Source organism: Entelurus aequoreus, linkage group LG21 (assembly GCF_033978785.1).
Source record: "Entelurus aequoreus isolate RoL-2023_Sb linkage group LG21, RoL_Eaeq_v1.1, whole genome shotgun sequence".
In the NCBI taxonomy this organism is placed as follows: domain Eukaryota; kingdom Metazoa; phylum Chordata; class Actinopteri; order Syngnathiformes; family Syngnathidae; genus Entelurus; species Entelurus aequoreus.
Genome location: NC_084751.1, coordinates 7,680,287 through 7,697,356, shown reverse-complemented (window position 1 = coordinate 7,697,356; position 17,070 = coordinate 7,680,287). Strand labels below are relative to the sequence as shown.

Here is a 17,070-nt window from a genome sequence, read left to right as displayed (position 1 = left end):
TCTAATTACTTCATATTAAATATTCCACTTTTAAATATTTTTTGAAGAAAATATTGTATATTTTGTGTTTTTGCCATTAAAAAAAAAAAAGTTCTATGACAAACAATAAGGAAAAAATACCATTTATAAACGACGGATTCATCTGAAATTCAACCAAGTTTTAAATGTTGAAAGTGAAAAAAAATGTATGACTTTTTTAAAAACACTTTTATGAATGGGACCCTTTTGGATCCTCAAGAACGTAAGTGTGATTTTTTCTCAAAAAATAAAAATGAATTAAAATCAATGTTGTCATGAATTATTTACCTCTTTACGGCTCCAATTACTTCACATCAAATATTACACTTTCAACATTTTTTTGGGGAAAATATTGCATATTTTGTGTGTTGGCCATAAAAAAGTTTTTTTCACATTAAGGGGTGTAAAAAAATAAAACAACCCTTAATATTAAGAGACAGCTTTGAAGATGATCTAGAGATTCACGCGTTGAATAAAATAATAATAATAAATGACTTGGCAGACGTTGCTTGAGCAAGAGATCGATTTGGAAAGCGACAGTAAAATCTTTTGATGCAAACTAGGAATATTTGTATACTTCCGGTTGAAAGCAAGTAACAGCTGCAATGAGCAAATGTGGCCACAAGATGGTGCTGTTGGTCACAAAAACAAACAAACATTCACTTCATCCAAGATCCAAGATGGCTGCGCTTCAGAGCAGCGGCTTCGTGCGAGCGCTCCTGGAAGTGAGGGCAAAAATACCCCTCAATTCAGTCAATTTCATGGCTGGCTCACAGCGTGTTCACTCCGTGATCACTTACGACCGACTTACAATTCTGGATGTGGAGAGATCGGGCCATTTTGGGCTGATAGATGCGTGTACGATGGACCTGCTCGCTAGCTTGGGAATTCTTCGCGAGCTACATCCAGCAGTGGCCTTTGAAGCAGCGGCGTCGACTACCAGCGGAGACGGTCAGCGAAAGAGACGTAAGCGGTGCGCTCGGAAGCAGAAGCGGGGGTGTCGGGCGGGGCTAACAACAAAGCTAAATGCTTTGTTGTTAGCGGGGCTAACGAAAAAGCTAAATGCTAATCCACAAAGAAGCGCTAATAAGGAGTCTGTTAAGCTAGAACTAGCCAGCGCCAGGCTGGATAATCCCTGCACACATAGCAATTCTTCTAGAATAATATACAACTCACATAATGTTTTTTCTGCGTCAGAGGTGGACATGCATTTTACTGAGGTGGCAAACAATCTAAAAATTCCTGTCATATCAATTCCTAGATATGGCCGAAATTATTTAAAGTGCACTATGCATAATAAACGTAACATTATTAATATTGCTACTACGGATACTTTCAACAAAAACTCCTCAAAACAGCCCACTACCTATAATATGGGCTTTTTAAACATAAGGTCATTGTCTTCCAAAACGTTATTAGTTAATGAAGTCATCAGAGACAACAATCTTGATGTCGTTGGTTTAGCCGAGACCTGGCTCAAACCAGACGAATTTTTTGCGCTGGGTGAGGCGTCTCCTCCTGGCTATGCGGGAACGCATATTGCCCGCCCCATTAAAAGGGGTGGGGGTGTTGCACTAATATACAACAAAAACTTTAGCCTTACCTCGGACCTAAATAATAAATATAACTCGTTTGAGGTGCTCACTATGAGGTTTGTCACACCGCTGCCTCTCCACCTGGCTGTCATCTACCGCCCCCCTGGGCCCTATTCGGACTTTATCAATGAATTTTCAGAGTTCGTTGCTGATCTAGTGACGCACGCCGACAATATAATCATAATGGGAGACTTTAACATCCATATGAATACCCCATCGGACCCTCCATGCGTGGCGCTCCAGACTATAATTGATAGCTGTGGTCTTACACAAATAATAAATGAACCCACGCATCGCAACGGTAATACGATAGATCTAGTGCTTGTCAGGGGTGTCACCACCTCTAAAGTTACGATACTCCCGTACACTAAAGTAATGTCCGATCATTACCTTATAAAATTCGAAGTTCTGACTCATTATCAACAAACTAATAATAATAATAACTACTATAGCAGCCGCAACATTAATACTGCCACAACGACGACTCTTACTGACCTACTGCCTTCAGTAATGGCACCTTTCCCAAATTATGTGGGCTCTATTGATAACCTCACTAACAACTTTAACGACGCCCTGCGCGACACCATTGATATTGTAGCACCGCTAAAGCTAAAAAGGGCCCCTAAAAGGCGTACCCCATGGTTTACAGAAGAAACTAAAGCCCAGAAATTATCATGTAGAAAGCTGGAACGCAAATGGCGTGCGACTAAACTTGAGGTTTTCCATCAAGCATGGAGTGATAGTTTAATAACTTATAAACGCATGCTTACCTCAGCTAAAGCTAAATATTACTCAAATCTCATCCACCTCAACAAAAATGATCCTAAATTTTTGTTTAGTACAGTAGCATCGCTAACCCAACAAGGGACTCCTCCCAGTAGCTCCACCCACTCAGCAGATGACTTTATGAATTTCTTTAATAAGAAAATTGAACTCATCAGAAAAGAGATTAAAGACAACGCATCCCAGCCACAACTGGGTTCTATTAACACAAATATGACTGTATATACGACGGACATTTCCCTCCAAAATAGTTTCTCTCTCTTTGATGAAATAACATTGGAGGAATTGTTAAAATGTGTAAATGGGACAAAACAAACAACATGTTTACTTGACCCAATTCCTGGGAAACTTATCAAGGAGCTTTTTGTTTTATTAGGTCCATCAGTGTTAAATATTATAAACCTATCACTTTCCTCTGGTACTGTTCCTCTAGCATTCAAAAAAGCGGTTATTCATCCTCTACTCAAAAGACCTAACCTCGATCCTGACCTCATGGTGAACTACCGGCCGGTGTCCCACCTACCGTTTATCTCGAAAATTCTCGAAAAAATTGTCGCACAGCAGCTAAATGAACACTTAGTGACTAACAATCTCTGTGAACCTTTTCAATCCGGTTTCAGGGCAAATCACTCTACGGAGACAGCCCTCGCAAAAATGACTAATGATCTATTGCTAACGATGGATTCTGATGCTTCATCTATGTTGCTGCTTCTTGATCTTAGCGCCGCTTTCGATACTGTTGATCATAATATTTTATTAGAGCGTATCAAAACGCATATTGGGATGTCAGACTTAGCCTTGTCTTGGTTTAACTCTTATCTTACTGACAGGATGCAGTGTGTCTCCCATAACAATGTGACCTCGGACTATGTTAAGGTAACGTGCGGAGTTCCCCAGGGTTCAGTTCTTGGCCCTGCACTCTTTAGTATCTACATGCTGCCGCTGGGTGACATCATACGCAAATACGGTGTTAGCTTTCACTGTTATGCTGATGACACCCAACTCTACATGCCCCTAAAGCTGACCAACACGCCGGATTGTAGTCAGCTGGAGGCGTGTCTTAATGAAATTAAACAATGGATGTCCGCTAACTTTTTGCAACTCAACGCTAAGAAAACGGAAATGCTGATTATCGGTCCTGCTAGACACCAACATCTATTTAATAATACCACCTTAACATTTGACAACCAAACAATTAAACAAGGAGACTCGGTAAAGAATCTGGGTATTATCTTCGACCCAACTCTCTCGTTTGAGTCACACATTAAGAGTGTTACTAAAACGGCCTTCTTTCATCTCCGTAATATCGCTAAAATTCGTTCCATTTTGTCCACAAGCGATGCTGAGATCATTATCCATGCGTTCGTTACATCTCGTCTCGATTACTGTAACGTTTTATTTTCGGGCCTCCCTATGTCTAGCATTAAAAGATTACAGATGGTACAAAATGCGGCTGCTAGACTTTTGACAAAAACAAGAAAGTTTGATCATATTACGCCTATACTGTACATATATACATATATATATACCTATACTGGCTCACTTGCACTGGCTTCCTGTGCACCTAAGATGCGACTTTAAGGTTTTACTACTTACGTATAAAATACTACACGGTCAAGCTCCTGCCTATCTTGACGATTGTATTGTACCATATGTCCCGGCAAGAAATCTGCGTTCAAAGAACTCCGGCTTATTAGTGATTCCCAGAGCCCAAAAAAAGTCTGCGGGCTATAGAGCGTTTTCCATTCGGGCTCCAATACTATGGAATGCCCTCCCGGTAAAAGTTAGAGATGCTACCTCAGTAGAAGCATTTAAGTCTCATCTTAAAACTCATTTGTATACTCTAGCCTTTAAATAGACTCCCTTTTTAGACCAGTTGATCTGCCGTTTCTTTTCTTTTCTTTTCTACTCTGCTCCGGGGTGGACCGCTAGCCTGTCCATCAGATGGGGACATCTCTACGCTGCTGACCCGTCTCCACTCGGGATGGTTCCTGCTGGCCCCACCATGGACTGGACTTTCGCTGATGTGTTGGACTTTCACAATATTATATCAGACCCACTCGACACCGAGGATGTCGTTGTGGCTTGTACAGCCCTTTGAGACACTAGTGATTTAGGGCTATATAAATAAACATTGATTGATTGATTGATTGACTTCTTAACAGTACTTTAAAGTTTAACACTGTATTTGTTTTTTACTGGAGTATTAAAAATAGTCATCTTGTGCTGTTTTTACTCAGTGACTGTTTGTCATGGATCATCTTTAAGAGTGTTTTTGTTGGAGCTTTGCGGCAGGAAGAGGATGTTTGTGACAGACACTTCCGGTTAGCATTTCATTAGCATCCTGGCTAGCCTTCATCTTATTCACTTCGCGACAACCAGTGTTGGGTTAGTTACTGAAAACTAGTTACTTTATTTCAAAAGTAACTCAGTTACTTACACCAAAAAGTAATGTGTTACTGTGAAAAGTAACTATTTAGTTATTTCTTTTTTCCTTCTTTTTTTTTTTAAAAGCTCCCATTAATGCCCTTTTAGCCTTCATTTCAGTGCTGTTATTGCGCTGGAGAATAATACAAATCTGTTGATCAGCGCTACGAATTTTCAAAATGGAGTCCCAGGGACCCCATCAAGTCATAAAAATGGGGTCCTACAGTAAATTTTTGGGGTCCCATTTTTTTGTAAGCGTTTTGGGAAGGAAAAACAAAAGATAAACATATGCATTATCCTGTTATATCTCACATTCTATATTGTGTTTTGGAAAAAGGTTGTCATAAACCTTACTTACTTAATTCATTAAAAAAAGAAAACATGTGTATGTAAATGTATTCAGTTATAAATATTCATTCACTTTCTTCTTTTCTTCATGGATTTAAACTTTACCACTGCTGGTAGCTTTTTCTATGTTTTTATTGAATAAGTTGTAGGTGTATTTATTTCAGTATAAAAGTGTAAAAAGTGTTTTGCTTGGGTGATGAAATGATGATAATGGTGTGCCAGGGCATACATACATTTTATATTTAACGCTTAAATCTCTGGAATCTACATCAACTTCAGCAGGGCCGGCCCGTGGCATAGGCCGTATAGGCAAATGCTAAGGGCGCCGTCCATCAGGGGGCGCCACGCCAGTGCCACAAATGTTGGAGAAAAAAAAGGAAAAAAAAGTTGGTACTATTATTTCTAAATACAAAAAATAATCCCACGTTAATTAAAATGCAAAGTAAAGTCTATTTAATAGAAATATTATTTGTTACAACATTACGCGCCCCCCCCCCATCCCCCGCACGGTGCGCCCCCTCCCTTCCCGTATCATGACTCTTACCACATCAGAAAATCAACACAAGATGTCAAAACGGCCAAAACTGTCAGGTGCCCAGGGAAGAAAAAAGAGAAAAGAAGAGGAGGAGAAACGAGAAAAAGACAGAGGTAGCAGGTAGGTAACGTTAGCCTACATGAAATTATTTGTCTGTTACAGAATGTGATAGTAACCTGGCTTTTTAGCATTAAGCTAATGTTACATGATTCGGCAATTGCTAATCAATAAATAGCTAGTTCTGTTTTAACGTAGGGTTAATATTGTGGAGGGGGCTAAATTGTTATGGAAACTAATAATGTAGCGTTAGGTAATTACAGTACTCCCACCTTACATTCCTCAGGGACATTTGTATTAGATCTTTTAAGCAGGTGTTTTTTGTTTACATTGTTATTGCCTTCTGGTTAGCTAATGTTTGCCCTGCAGGTAATAGTCACTTTTCCACCCCTTTATATATTAGGTATAGTTGTAAGCGTAGTTGTTAAAGTGCACATCATTAATGTTGATTAAGCAATATCACATGAGAGGGAATGTTGTTTTTTAATTTGAGCACTGCTGTGATTCGGTTAAAGATAATCATAACATAACATTCTCATATAATATTTTATTTTGCTTTCTTTAAGTAAAAAAAAAGGGTCAAAGACAAAGCTATTCGGTTTCTTGTGAGTATATACACTTCACTGCCGATGTGGGGGGGGGGGGGGGGGGGGGCACCTAAAATCTTGCCTAGGGCGCCAGATTGGTTAGGGCCAGACCTGAACTTCAGATCCATCCCTCATTTCAAAATGTTTTAGTTTTTTTATGTTGTTTGTTTGTTTTCCGCCCTTTTTTGTCAAACAAAACTTTGTTTTTAATGGCAAACACACAAAATATGCAAAATCTTCCACCAAAAATATTTTTCAAAGTGGAGTATATGATGTGAAGTAATTGGAACCTTACCTAATTAACTACCTAATTGGAAACAAGTGTGAACAACTTATTGGGGTGTTACCATTTAGTGGTCAATTGTACGGAATATGTACTGTACTGTGCAATCTACTAATAAAAGTCTCAATCAATCAATCCACTCCCTCGCTCTCTCGCTCTTTCTGCCTCTGCCCCTCCCCCACCAATGATGCTGCGTGCGCACAATTTGTTTTGTTTTTAACCCCTTCTTAACCCTGAGTGAACGTACATTGAAAATACACGCAACCCTGACTCAAAATGCCGGACATTTGAGGCATTTAAGAAAGTCCGCCCGGATAGCCCCGCAAAAGAAGACATGTCCGGGGAAAAGAGGACGCATGGTCAGTCTAGAGCAGGGGTCAGCAACCTTTTTGAAAGCAAGAGCTACTTCTTGGGTAGTGATTAATGCGAAGGGCTACCAGTTTGATACACACTTCAATAAATTGCCAGAAATAGCCAATTTTGCTTAATTTACCTTTAACTCTATGTTATTATTAACAATTAATGATATTTACACTTAATTGAACGGTTTAAAAGAGGAGAAAACACGAAAAAAATGACAATTGAATTTTAAAACATAGTTTATCTTCAATTTCGACTATTTAAAATTCAAAATTCAACCGAAAAAAAGAAGAGAAAAACTAGCTAATTCGAATCTTTTTGAAAAAATTAAAAAAAGAATTTATGGAACATCATTAGTAATTTTTCCAGATTAAGATTAATTTTAGAATTTTGATGACATGTTTTAAATAGGTTAAAATCCAATCTGCACTTTGTTAGAATATATAACAAATTGGACCAAGCTATATTTCTAACAAAGACAAATCATTATTTCTTCTAGATTTTCCAGAACAAAATTTTTAAAAGAAATTCAAAAGACTTTGAAATAAGATTTAAATTTGATTCTACAGATTTTCTAGATTTGCCAGAATATTTTTTTTGAATTTTAATCATAATAAGTTTGAAGAAATGTTTCACAAATATTCTTCGTCGAAAAAACAGAAGCTAAAATGAAGAATTAAATTAAAATTTATTTATTATTCTTTACAATAAAAAAATTTTTTTTTACTTGAACATTGATTTAAATTGTCAGGAAAGAAGAGGAAGGAATTTAAAAGGTAAAAAGGTATATGTGCTTAAAAATCCTAAAATCATTTTTAAGGTGGTATTTTTTCTCTAAAATTGTCTTTCTGAAAGTTATAAGAAGCAAAGTAAAAAAATTAATGAATTTATTTCAACAAGTGAAGACCAAGTCTTTAAAATATTTTCTTGGATTTTCAAATTCTATTTGAGTTTTGTCTCTCTTAGAATTAAAAATGTCAGGCAAAGCGAGACCAGCTTGCTAGTAAATAAATACAATTTAAAAAATAGAGGCAGCTCACTGGTAAGTGCTGCTATTTGAGCTATTTTTAGAACAGGCCGGCGGGCTACTCATCTGGTCCTTACGGGCTACCTGGTGCCCGCGGGCACCACGTTGGTGACCCCTGGTCTAGAATATCTCCATGTTAAGAAACCCGGCTTCAGCTCCATCCACCATGATGTCTTGTTAGTAAACACAGACACGACCCCCCTCCCCTCCCCACACCCACACCCCCTCCTCTCCCCACACCCACACCCACACCCACACCCACACCCAGACACACACAGAGCGCGCCTCTTGTGACACAAGAGATTCAGAAGGACGACACTGCAACTCTCCAATAAAACACACTCAGATCTTTTGTTTTTAACTGATTCTACATCAAAAATAACGTAATCTGATTACGCAGTAACGCATCATGTAGTTACTGAATATAAAAAATAACGCGTTAGATTACTAGTTACCACCGAAACTAACTTTGTAACGCGTTAGTCCCAACACGAAAGCTCCAAAGTACTTTTGCTATCACGCGGAGCTAAATTAAAACCAAGTGAACTCAAAAATGTTACAAAACGTTACAAAAATGTCCACACTTGTTTGTCCGTGTGAAATTATTGTTATGCTTTCTTTAAGACAACTTGAATTTAATAGAATGTTTTTTACTGAAAGGAATTCATAAGGAAGAAATTGTTGAATAATGATTTTTTTAGTGCAAAATAAGTGAAACATAAAATGACAAACTAACATCTGAAGAGCTAATCCTGTCCACTGTGGAATGTGGTTTGTTTGGGCTTCCTCCACGCCCTCTTATTTTGAAAAGGCTTGGACGTACCTGCCCCGCCGCCGTGCAGGTAGTTTGGCGACACGGAGGTGGAGGCTTGGTTGCTGAGGTCCACCGCGGGGGGCGAGGGCGGGGCCATGAGGGGAGGATGGTGCTGGGCGGGACCGACGGGGATCCCGTTCTCGGACAGGAACTCCTCCAGGTCCATGTACTCCATCTGGAAGTTGTCCCCGTCATAGTCCAGAGTCTTGTCCCACAAGGTGGGGCCCAGGAAGGCCGACTGAGGGATGCTGAAGTCCTCCTCCAACTTCTTGTCCTTGTGGAACACTGCGTGCACATCACAACTAACTTCAACAACCTTTCACTTCCTTGTGGAACACTGCGTGCACATCACAACTAACTTCACCAACCTTTCACTTCTTTGTGGAACACTGCATGCACATCACAACTAACTTCATCAACCTTTCACTTCCTTGTGGAACACTGCGTGCACATCACAACTAACTTCACCAACCTTTCACTTCTTTGTGGAACACTGCATGCACATCACAACTAACTTCACCAACCTTTCACTTCTTTGTGGAACACTGCGTGCACATCACAACTAACTTCACCAACCTTTCACTTCCTTGTGGAACACTGCGTGCACATCACAACTAACTTCATCAACCTTTCACTTCTTTGTGGAACACTGCGTGCACATCACAACTAACTTCATCAACCATTTCACTTCCTGCTTCCCACTTCACTTCCTGCTTCCTAATTCACTTCCTGCTTCCCACTTCACTTCCTGCTTCCCACTTCACTTCCTGCATCCCACTTCACTTCCTGCTTATAACTTCACTTCCTGCTTCCCACTTCACTTCCTGCTTACAACTTCTCTTCCTGCTTCCCACTTCACTTCCTGCTTACAACTTAACTTCCTGCTTCCCACTTCACTTCCTGCTTCCCACTTCACTTCCTGCTTCCAACTTCACTTCCTGCTTCCCACTTCACTTCCTGCTTCCCACTTCACTTCCTGCTTCCAACTTCACTTCCTGCTTCCAACTTCACTTCCTGCTTCCCGCTTTACTTCCTGCTTACAACTTCACTTCCTGCTTACAACTTCACTTCCTGCTTACTGCTTTACTTCCTGCTTACAACTTCACCTACTACTTCCCACTTCACTTCCTGCTTACAACTTCACTTCCTGCTTACAACTTCACTTCCTGCTTCCCACTTCACTTCCTGCTTACCACTTCACTTCCTGCTTACCACTTCACTTCCTGCTTCCCACTTCACTTCCTGCTTCCCACTTCACTTCCTGCTTACAACTTCACTTCCTGCTTCCCACTTCACTTTCTGCTTACAACTTCACTTCCTGCTTCCCACTTCACTTCCTGCTTACAACTTCACTTCCTCCTTCCCACTTCACTTCCTGCTTACAACTTAACTTCCTGCTTCCCACTTCACTTCCTGCTTCCCACTTCACTTCCTGCTTACAACTTCACTTCCTGCTTCCCACTTCACTTCCTGCTTCCCACTTCACTTCCTGCTTACAACTTCACTTCCTGCTTCCCGCTTTACTTCCTGCTTACAACTTCACTTCCTGCTTACCGCTTTACTTCCTGCTTACCACTTTACTTCCTGCTTACAACTTCACCTACTACTTCCCACTTCACTTCCTGCTTCCCACTTCACTTCCTGCTTACAACTTCACTTCCTGCTTCCCACTTCACTTCCTGCTTACAACTTAACTTCCTGCTTCCCACTTCACTTCCTGCTTACAACTTCACTTCCTGCTTCCAACTTCACTTCCTGCTTCCATCTTCACTTCCTGCTTCCCGCTTTACTTCCTGCTTACAACTTCACTTCCTGCTTACAACTTCACTTCCTGCTTACTGCTTTACTTCCTGCTTACAACTTCACCTACTACTTCCCACTTCACTTCCTGCTTACAACTTCACTTCCTGCTTCCCACTTCACTTCCTGCTTACAACTTCACTTCCTGCTTCCCACTTCACTTCCTGCTTCCCACTTCACTTCCTGCTTACAACTTCACTTCCTGCTTCCCACTTCACTTCCTGCTTCCCACTTCACCTCCTGCTTACAACTTCACTTCCTGCTTCCCGCTTTACTTCCTGCTTACAACTTCACTTCCTGCTTACCGCTTTACTTCCTGCTTACCACTTTACTTCCTGCTTACAACTTCACCTACTACTTCCCACTTCACTTCCTGCTTCCCACTTCACTTCCTGCTTACAACTTCACTTCCTGCTTCCCACTTCACTTCCTGCTTACAACTTAACTTCCTGCTTCCCACTTCACTTCCTGCTTACAACTTCACTTCCTGCTTCCAACTTCACTTCCTGCTTCCATCTTCACTTCCTGCTTCCCGCTTTACTTCCTGCTTACAACTTCACTTCCTGCTTACAACTTCACTTCCTGCTTACTGCTTTACTTCCTGCTTACAACTTCACCTACTACTTCCCACTTCACTTCCTGCTTACAACTTCACTTCCTGCTTCCCACTTCACTTCCTGTTTACAACTTTACTTCCTGCTTCCCACTTCACTTTCTGCTTACAACTTCCCTTCCTGCTTCCCACTTCACTTCCTGCTTACAACTTCACTTCCTGCTTCCCACTTCACTTCCTGCTTACCGCTTTACTTCCGACTTACCACTGCCAAATAACAGAAGGTCGCCCCCTAGTGGCTCACTTCTCTATTGACAGTAGAAAAATAAAAATAAATATTCTGAGAATTTTACTGTGAAAATGAAAATGGTCAAATGTTTCCATTCACAGTACGGCGCAGTAAGAACCTTTACAGTAAAAAAAAAACTAACCAAAATTGCTGCTCAGTCGCTAGAATTTGACCAATAAATGTAAAGAATTTCATTTGTGTGTGTATTAGTTTGATGTGCATTTGTTATTTTTACAGTGCAAACACAAACAATTCTACCTTTTTGTTATTTTTACAGTCAAATTAGCGCTGCTAATTATTTATTGTCAAATTTATGGTTGTTTTTTTTACACTGCATTACTGTAAATGAAAAAAAGTCAAAACCTGAAATTCTGGCCACTAAGCTGCCAGTGCTTAGTTGTCAAATCCAGTTGTTCTTTTTATGACTGTAAATAGAAACTATTATTATTTTTACTGTAAAATTACAGCAACTAAGCTGCTAATTATTTATTGTCAAATTTACGGTTGTGTTTTTACATGACTGTCAATTTAAAAAAGTCAACACTCTTTTTTTTTTTTTTTGGTGCAATACAAAATTATACCATTGTTATTTTTACAGTCAAATTCTGGCGACGGTTCGTTTTTCACAGTAAAAGCTACCACTTTTTTTTTTTTTTTTTTTTACAGTGCAGTCATTACTTGCTGCTTCTTACAGCAAAAAAAGTGTTCAACACACAACAAATATCATAAATGTCAACTGATGACGCAGAAATATTATTCTATTCATGGATTTAACATTAGGAGTCAATCAAAGTGTTAATGTAAGAATATGATCAAGTCATCATTAGTATGATGACGTAATCGGCGCAGACCTTCATGGTGCGTGACGGGTTTCTCCAGCAGGGACTTGAGGACTCCGTGAGACTTGAGGACTCCGTGAGAAGCCGCCAGAAGCAAGTTGGGCGTGAAGGCGCTGACGCGCATGCGGAACAGTCCTTCCATGAGGAGCAGACGCGCGACAAGTGAGCGGACCTGCGCGGCTGCGCGCGTACAAGAGGAGCGACGCCGGGGGCTGGGGCTGCGTGCACGCGGTGCGCGAGCCGGACTCTGCGAACGACTCTTGGAGCCGAACACGCGAACGCGGACGCGGCAAAGCAATTTCCGGGTTGCGACGGCCCCAAAAGGAAAAACCTTCTAGAACTTTCTCGGCGATGTTGGAATATTCCTCAAAACAGCGACGAGCTCGAGCCGGAGCCGAACGGCAATGAGTCGACTCAGAATGTTCAACTCGTTCTGCCGGCTTGAGAGCTCGCTGACGTCATAGCTACATCAAGCCCCGCCCTCTCTCTCTCTTTCCACACAGCGCCGAGTTAACGTAGACTATTTATTTCTCAAGTAAATATTACAATCGAATGACGTCACACTTTATTGACATTACAACAACAACAGGAAGTTCAGTTACATGGAAGTCATCTCCAAGAAAAGGATATATTCAACATTTGAGTCGTTATGTTTATGATTGGAGACTTTTTTCTTCCAATGACAATAAACTGCTGTCAAGTTTGGAGTCTGACACAACAAAAATATGATTATTAGTTTTATTATTTTATATTATGTTCATTCATGCCAGAACTGCAGCCCTTCATCATCACCATAACTCATTTAAATACATAAATAGATAAATACATCAATAGATAGATTCATAAATTGACAAATAAATGAATAAATAAACAGATACAAAAATAGATAAATGAATAGATTAAAAAAAAGACATAAATAAATAGATAAATAAATAGATACAGAACTACATAGATATATAAATAAATAAATAAATAGATGAATACATTAAGAGATAAATAAATTAATAGATGGATGAATACATTAAGAGATAAATACATTAATAGATGGATGAATACATGAAGAGATAAATACATTAATAGATGGATGAATAAATAGATGAATAAATACATAAATAGATAGAGAAATAAATAAATGGATGAGTATACAAATAAATGGATACATGAATGAATAAATCCATAAATAGATGAATAGATGAATAAATAAATAAATAGGTGGGTGAATGAATAAACTAATACATACATTAAAAAAGTAATAAATGAATACATAGATGAATAAATAGATACATGGATGAATAAACTAATAGATAGATGAAAAACAAATAAATGAATAGATCAATAAATCAATAAATAAATAAATACATGTATTGATAGATGAATAAATAAATAAATACATAAATGTGTGAATAAACAAATACATGGATGAATAAAAAACAAATACATACTTAAATAGTTGAATGTATAAATAAATAAATAGATGGATGGATGAATAAATTGATGAATACATGAAAAAACAAATACATGAATAGATAAATCAATCAATAGATAAATAAATACATGTATTGATAGATGAATAAATACATGATTGTATGAATGCACAAATAAATGGATAAATAAATAAAAAAAACAAAAACAAATACATACTTAAATAGATGAATAAATAAATAGATACAAAATAGATACTTAAAATAGACGAATAAATAAATAAATGGAAAAAAAATACATACATAAATAAATGACTAAATAAATAGATGAATACATACATAGATAGATAAATACATAAATAAATGACTAAATACATAGAAAAAAAAATTAACTATATAAGTGAATCAATAAAAAACTGACATAATTGGATCAAATGGGCATTTAAAGGGTTAAACAAATATATATCAAACACACGCGATGATTGACATTTTTATTTATTTAGGACTGAATTTAAAAATGTTTTATAAAGTTTAACTCCCTGAAGACTTTTTTGTCCTGGCAGGAACAAACTGGATGTCCAATTCATGTATTCATAACTTCATGAATGACGTGATTCAACTTCAAATCATTCAATCAAATAACTTTCTTCTCCCCTCAGTCATGGATTCCATTTTTAAAAATATGTTTTTAAGGCAAATTACTGAAAAAGAAGAAAGAAAAGTCAACTTTTATGATTTGTCTTTATTCCACTTTCTTTACATTCAAGATGACCTTTGACATGCCACAAACAATCAATAACTTTATTACGCTCTCATCATTTTACACACACACACACACACACACACGTACACACACACACACACGCGCACACACACACACACACGTACACACACACACACACGTACACACACACACACACGCGCACACACACACACACACGTACACACACACACACACGCGCGCACACACACACACACACACACACACACACACACACACACACACACACACACACACACACACACACACACACACACACACACACACAGGAATGCTGGGTCAAATGAGCGGACAAGATTGACCTACTTTTAACCAATCAAAAGCCAAAGCCAACCTGGCCCCTCCCCTTCCACTAGCACGCACGCACACACACACACACGCACACACACACACACGCACACACACTTACACACACACACACACACACGCACACGCACACACACTTGAAGGCCAAGGAAGCATGTAAGGACATAAGTGGGCGTGTCAAAAGATCATTTTCATTCATCAGGCTGCATTTGGACGTCCCTAGCAACGGTTGCTAGGCGACGCTGCGGCAGAACCAGGAAATGCTACTCTGTCACCATGGCAACCAGCTGATGTCACACAAGCACATGACTGAGCAAAGAAAACACAATCATCCCGCCCCTTCTTACACACTCATGTCATTCATGTGTTCACCCAACACCTACTCTACTTCTCACACACTCATGTCATTCATGTGTTCACCCAACACCTACTCTACTTCTCTCACACTCATGTCATTCATGTGTTCACCCAACACCTACTCTACTTCTCACACACTCATGTCATTCATGTGTTCACCCAACACCTACTCTACTTCTCACACACTCATGTCATTCATGTGTTCACCCAACACCTACTCTACTTCTCACACACTCGTGTCATTCATGTGTTCACTCAACACCTACTCTACTTCTCACACACTCGTGTCATTCATGTGTCCACCCAACACCTACTCTACTTCTCTCACACTCATGTCATTCATGTGTTCACCCAACACCTACTCTACTTCTCACACACTCGTGTCATTCATGTGTTCACCCAACACCTACTCTACTTCTCACACACTCGTGTCATTCATGTGTTCACCCAACACCTACTCTACTTCTCTCACACTCGTGTCATTCATGTGTTCACCCAACACCTACTCTACTTCTCTCACACTCGTGTCATTCATGTGTTCACCCAACACCTACTCTACTTCTCACACACTCGTGTCATTCATGTGTTCACCCAACACCTACTCTACTTCTCACACACTCATGTCATTCATGTGTTCACCCAACACCTACTCTACTTCTCACACACTCGTGTCATTCATGTGTTCACCCAACACCTACTCTACTTCTCACACACTCGTGTCATTCATGTGTTCACCCAACACCTACTCTACTTCTCTCACACTCGTGTCATTCATGTGTTCACCCAACACCTACTCTACTTCTCACACGCTCGTGTCATTCATGTGTTCACCCAACACCTACTCTACTTCTCACACGCTCGTGTCATTCATGTGTTCACCCAACACCTACTCTACTTCTCACACGCTCGTGTCATTCATGTGTTCACCCAACACCTACTCTACTTCTCACACGCTCGTGTCATTCATGTGTTCACCCAACACCTACTCTACTTCTCACACGCTCGTGTCATTCATGTGTTCACCCAACACCTACTCTACTTCTCACACGCTCGTGTCATTCATGTGTTCACCCAACACCTACTCTACTTCTCACACGCTCGTGTCATTCATGTGTTCACTCAACACCTACTCTACTTCTCACACACTCGTGTCATTCATGTGTCCACCCAACACCTACTCTACTTCTCTCACACTCATGTCATTCATGTGTTCACCCAACACCTACTCTACTTCTCACACACTCGTGTCATTCATGTGTTCACCCAACACCTACTCTACTTCTCACACACTCGTGTCATTCATGTGTTCACCCAACACCTACTCTACTTCTCTCACACTCGTGTCATTCATGTGTTCACCCAACACCTACTCTACTTCTCTCACACTCGTGTCATTCATGTGTTCACCCAACACCTACTCTACTTCTCACACACTCGTGTCATTCATGTGTTCACCCAACACCTACTCTACTTCTCACACACTCATGTCATTCATGTGTTCACCCAACACCTACTCTACTTCTCACACACTCGTGTCATTCATGTGTTCACCCAACACCTACTCTACTTCTCACACACTCGTGTCATTCATGTGTTCACCCAACACCTACTCTACTTCTCTCACACTCGTGTCATTCATGTGTTCACCCAACACCTACTCTACTTCTCACACACTCGTGTCATTCATGTGTTCACCCAACACCTACTCTACTTCTCACACGCTCGTGTCATTCATGTGTTCACCCAACACCTACTCTACTTCTCACACGCTCGTGTCATTCATGTGTTCACCCAACACCTACTCTACTTCTCACACGCTCGTGTCATTCATGTGTTCACCCAACACCTACTCTACTTCTCACACGCTCGTGTCATTCATGTGTTCACCCA

General features: G+C 39.8%; 1 protein-coding gene across 2 annotated transcripts in view; it reads right to left on the bottom strand.

The window, feature by feature from the left end:
• LOC133638268 (hepatic leukemia factor-like) overlaps nt 1-12,507 on the bottom strand; it is a 17,206-nt gene extending 4,699 nt beyond the window's left edge. Inside the window, exons 1-2 of one of the 2 annotated variants that reach the window (XM_062030699.1) lie at nt 12,328-12,507; nt 8,844-9,119 (exon numbers count right to left, since the gene is read on the bottom strand). In XM_062030699.1, the coding sequence (XP_061886683.1) occupies nt 8,844-9,119; nt 12,328-12,457 (406 nt within the window). In that variant the 5' untranslated portion in view covers nt 12,458-12,507. The remainder of the gene's footprint in view (nt 1-8,843; nt 9,120-12,327) is intronic. The other variant, XM_062030700.1, reaches the window with a different exon arrangement.
• Nucleotides 12,508-17,070: the final 4,563 nt, after the last annotated feature.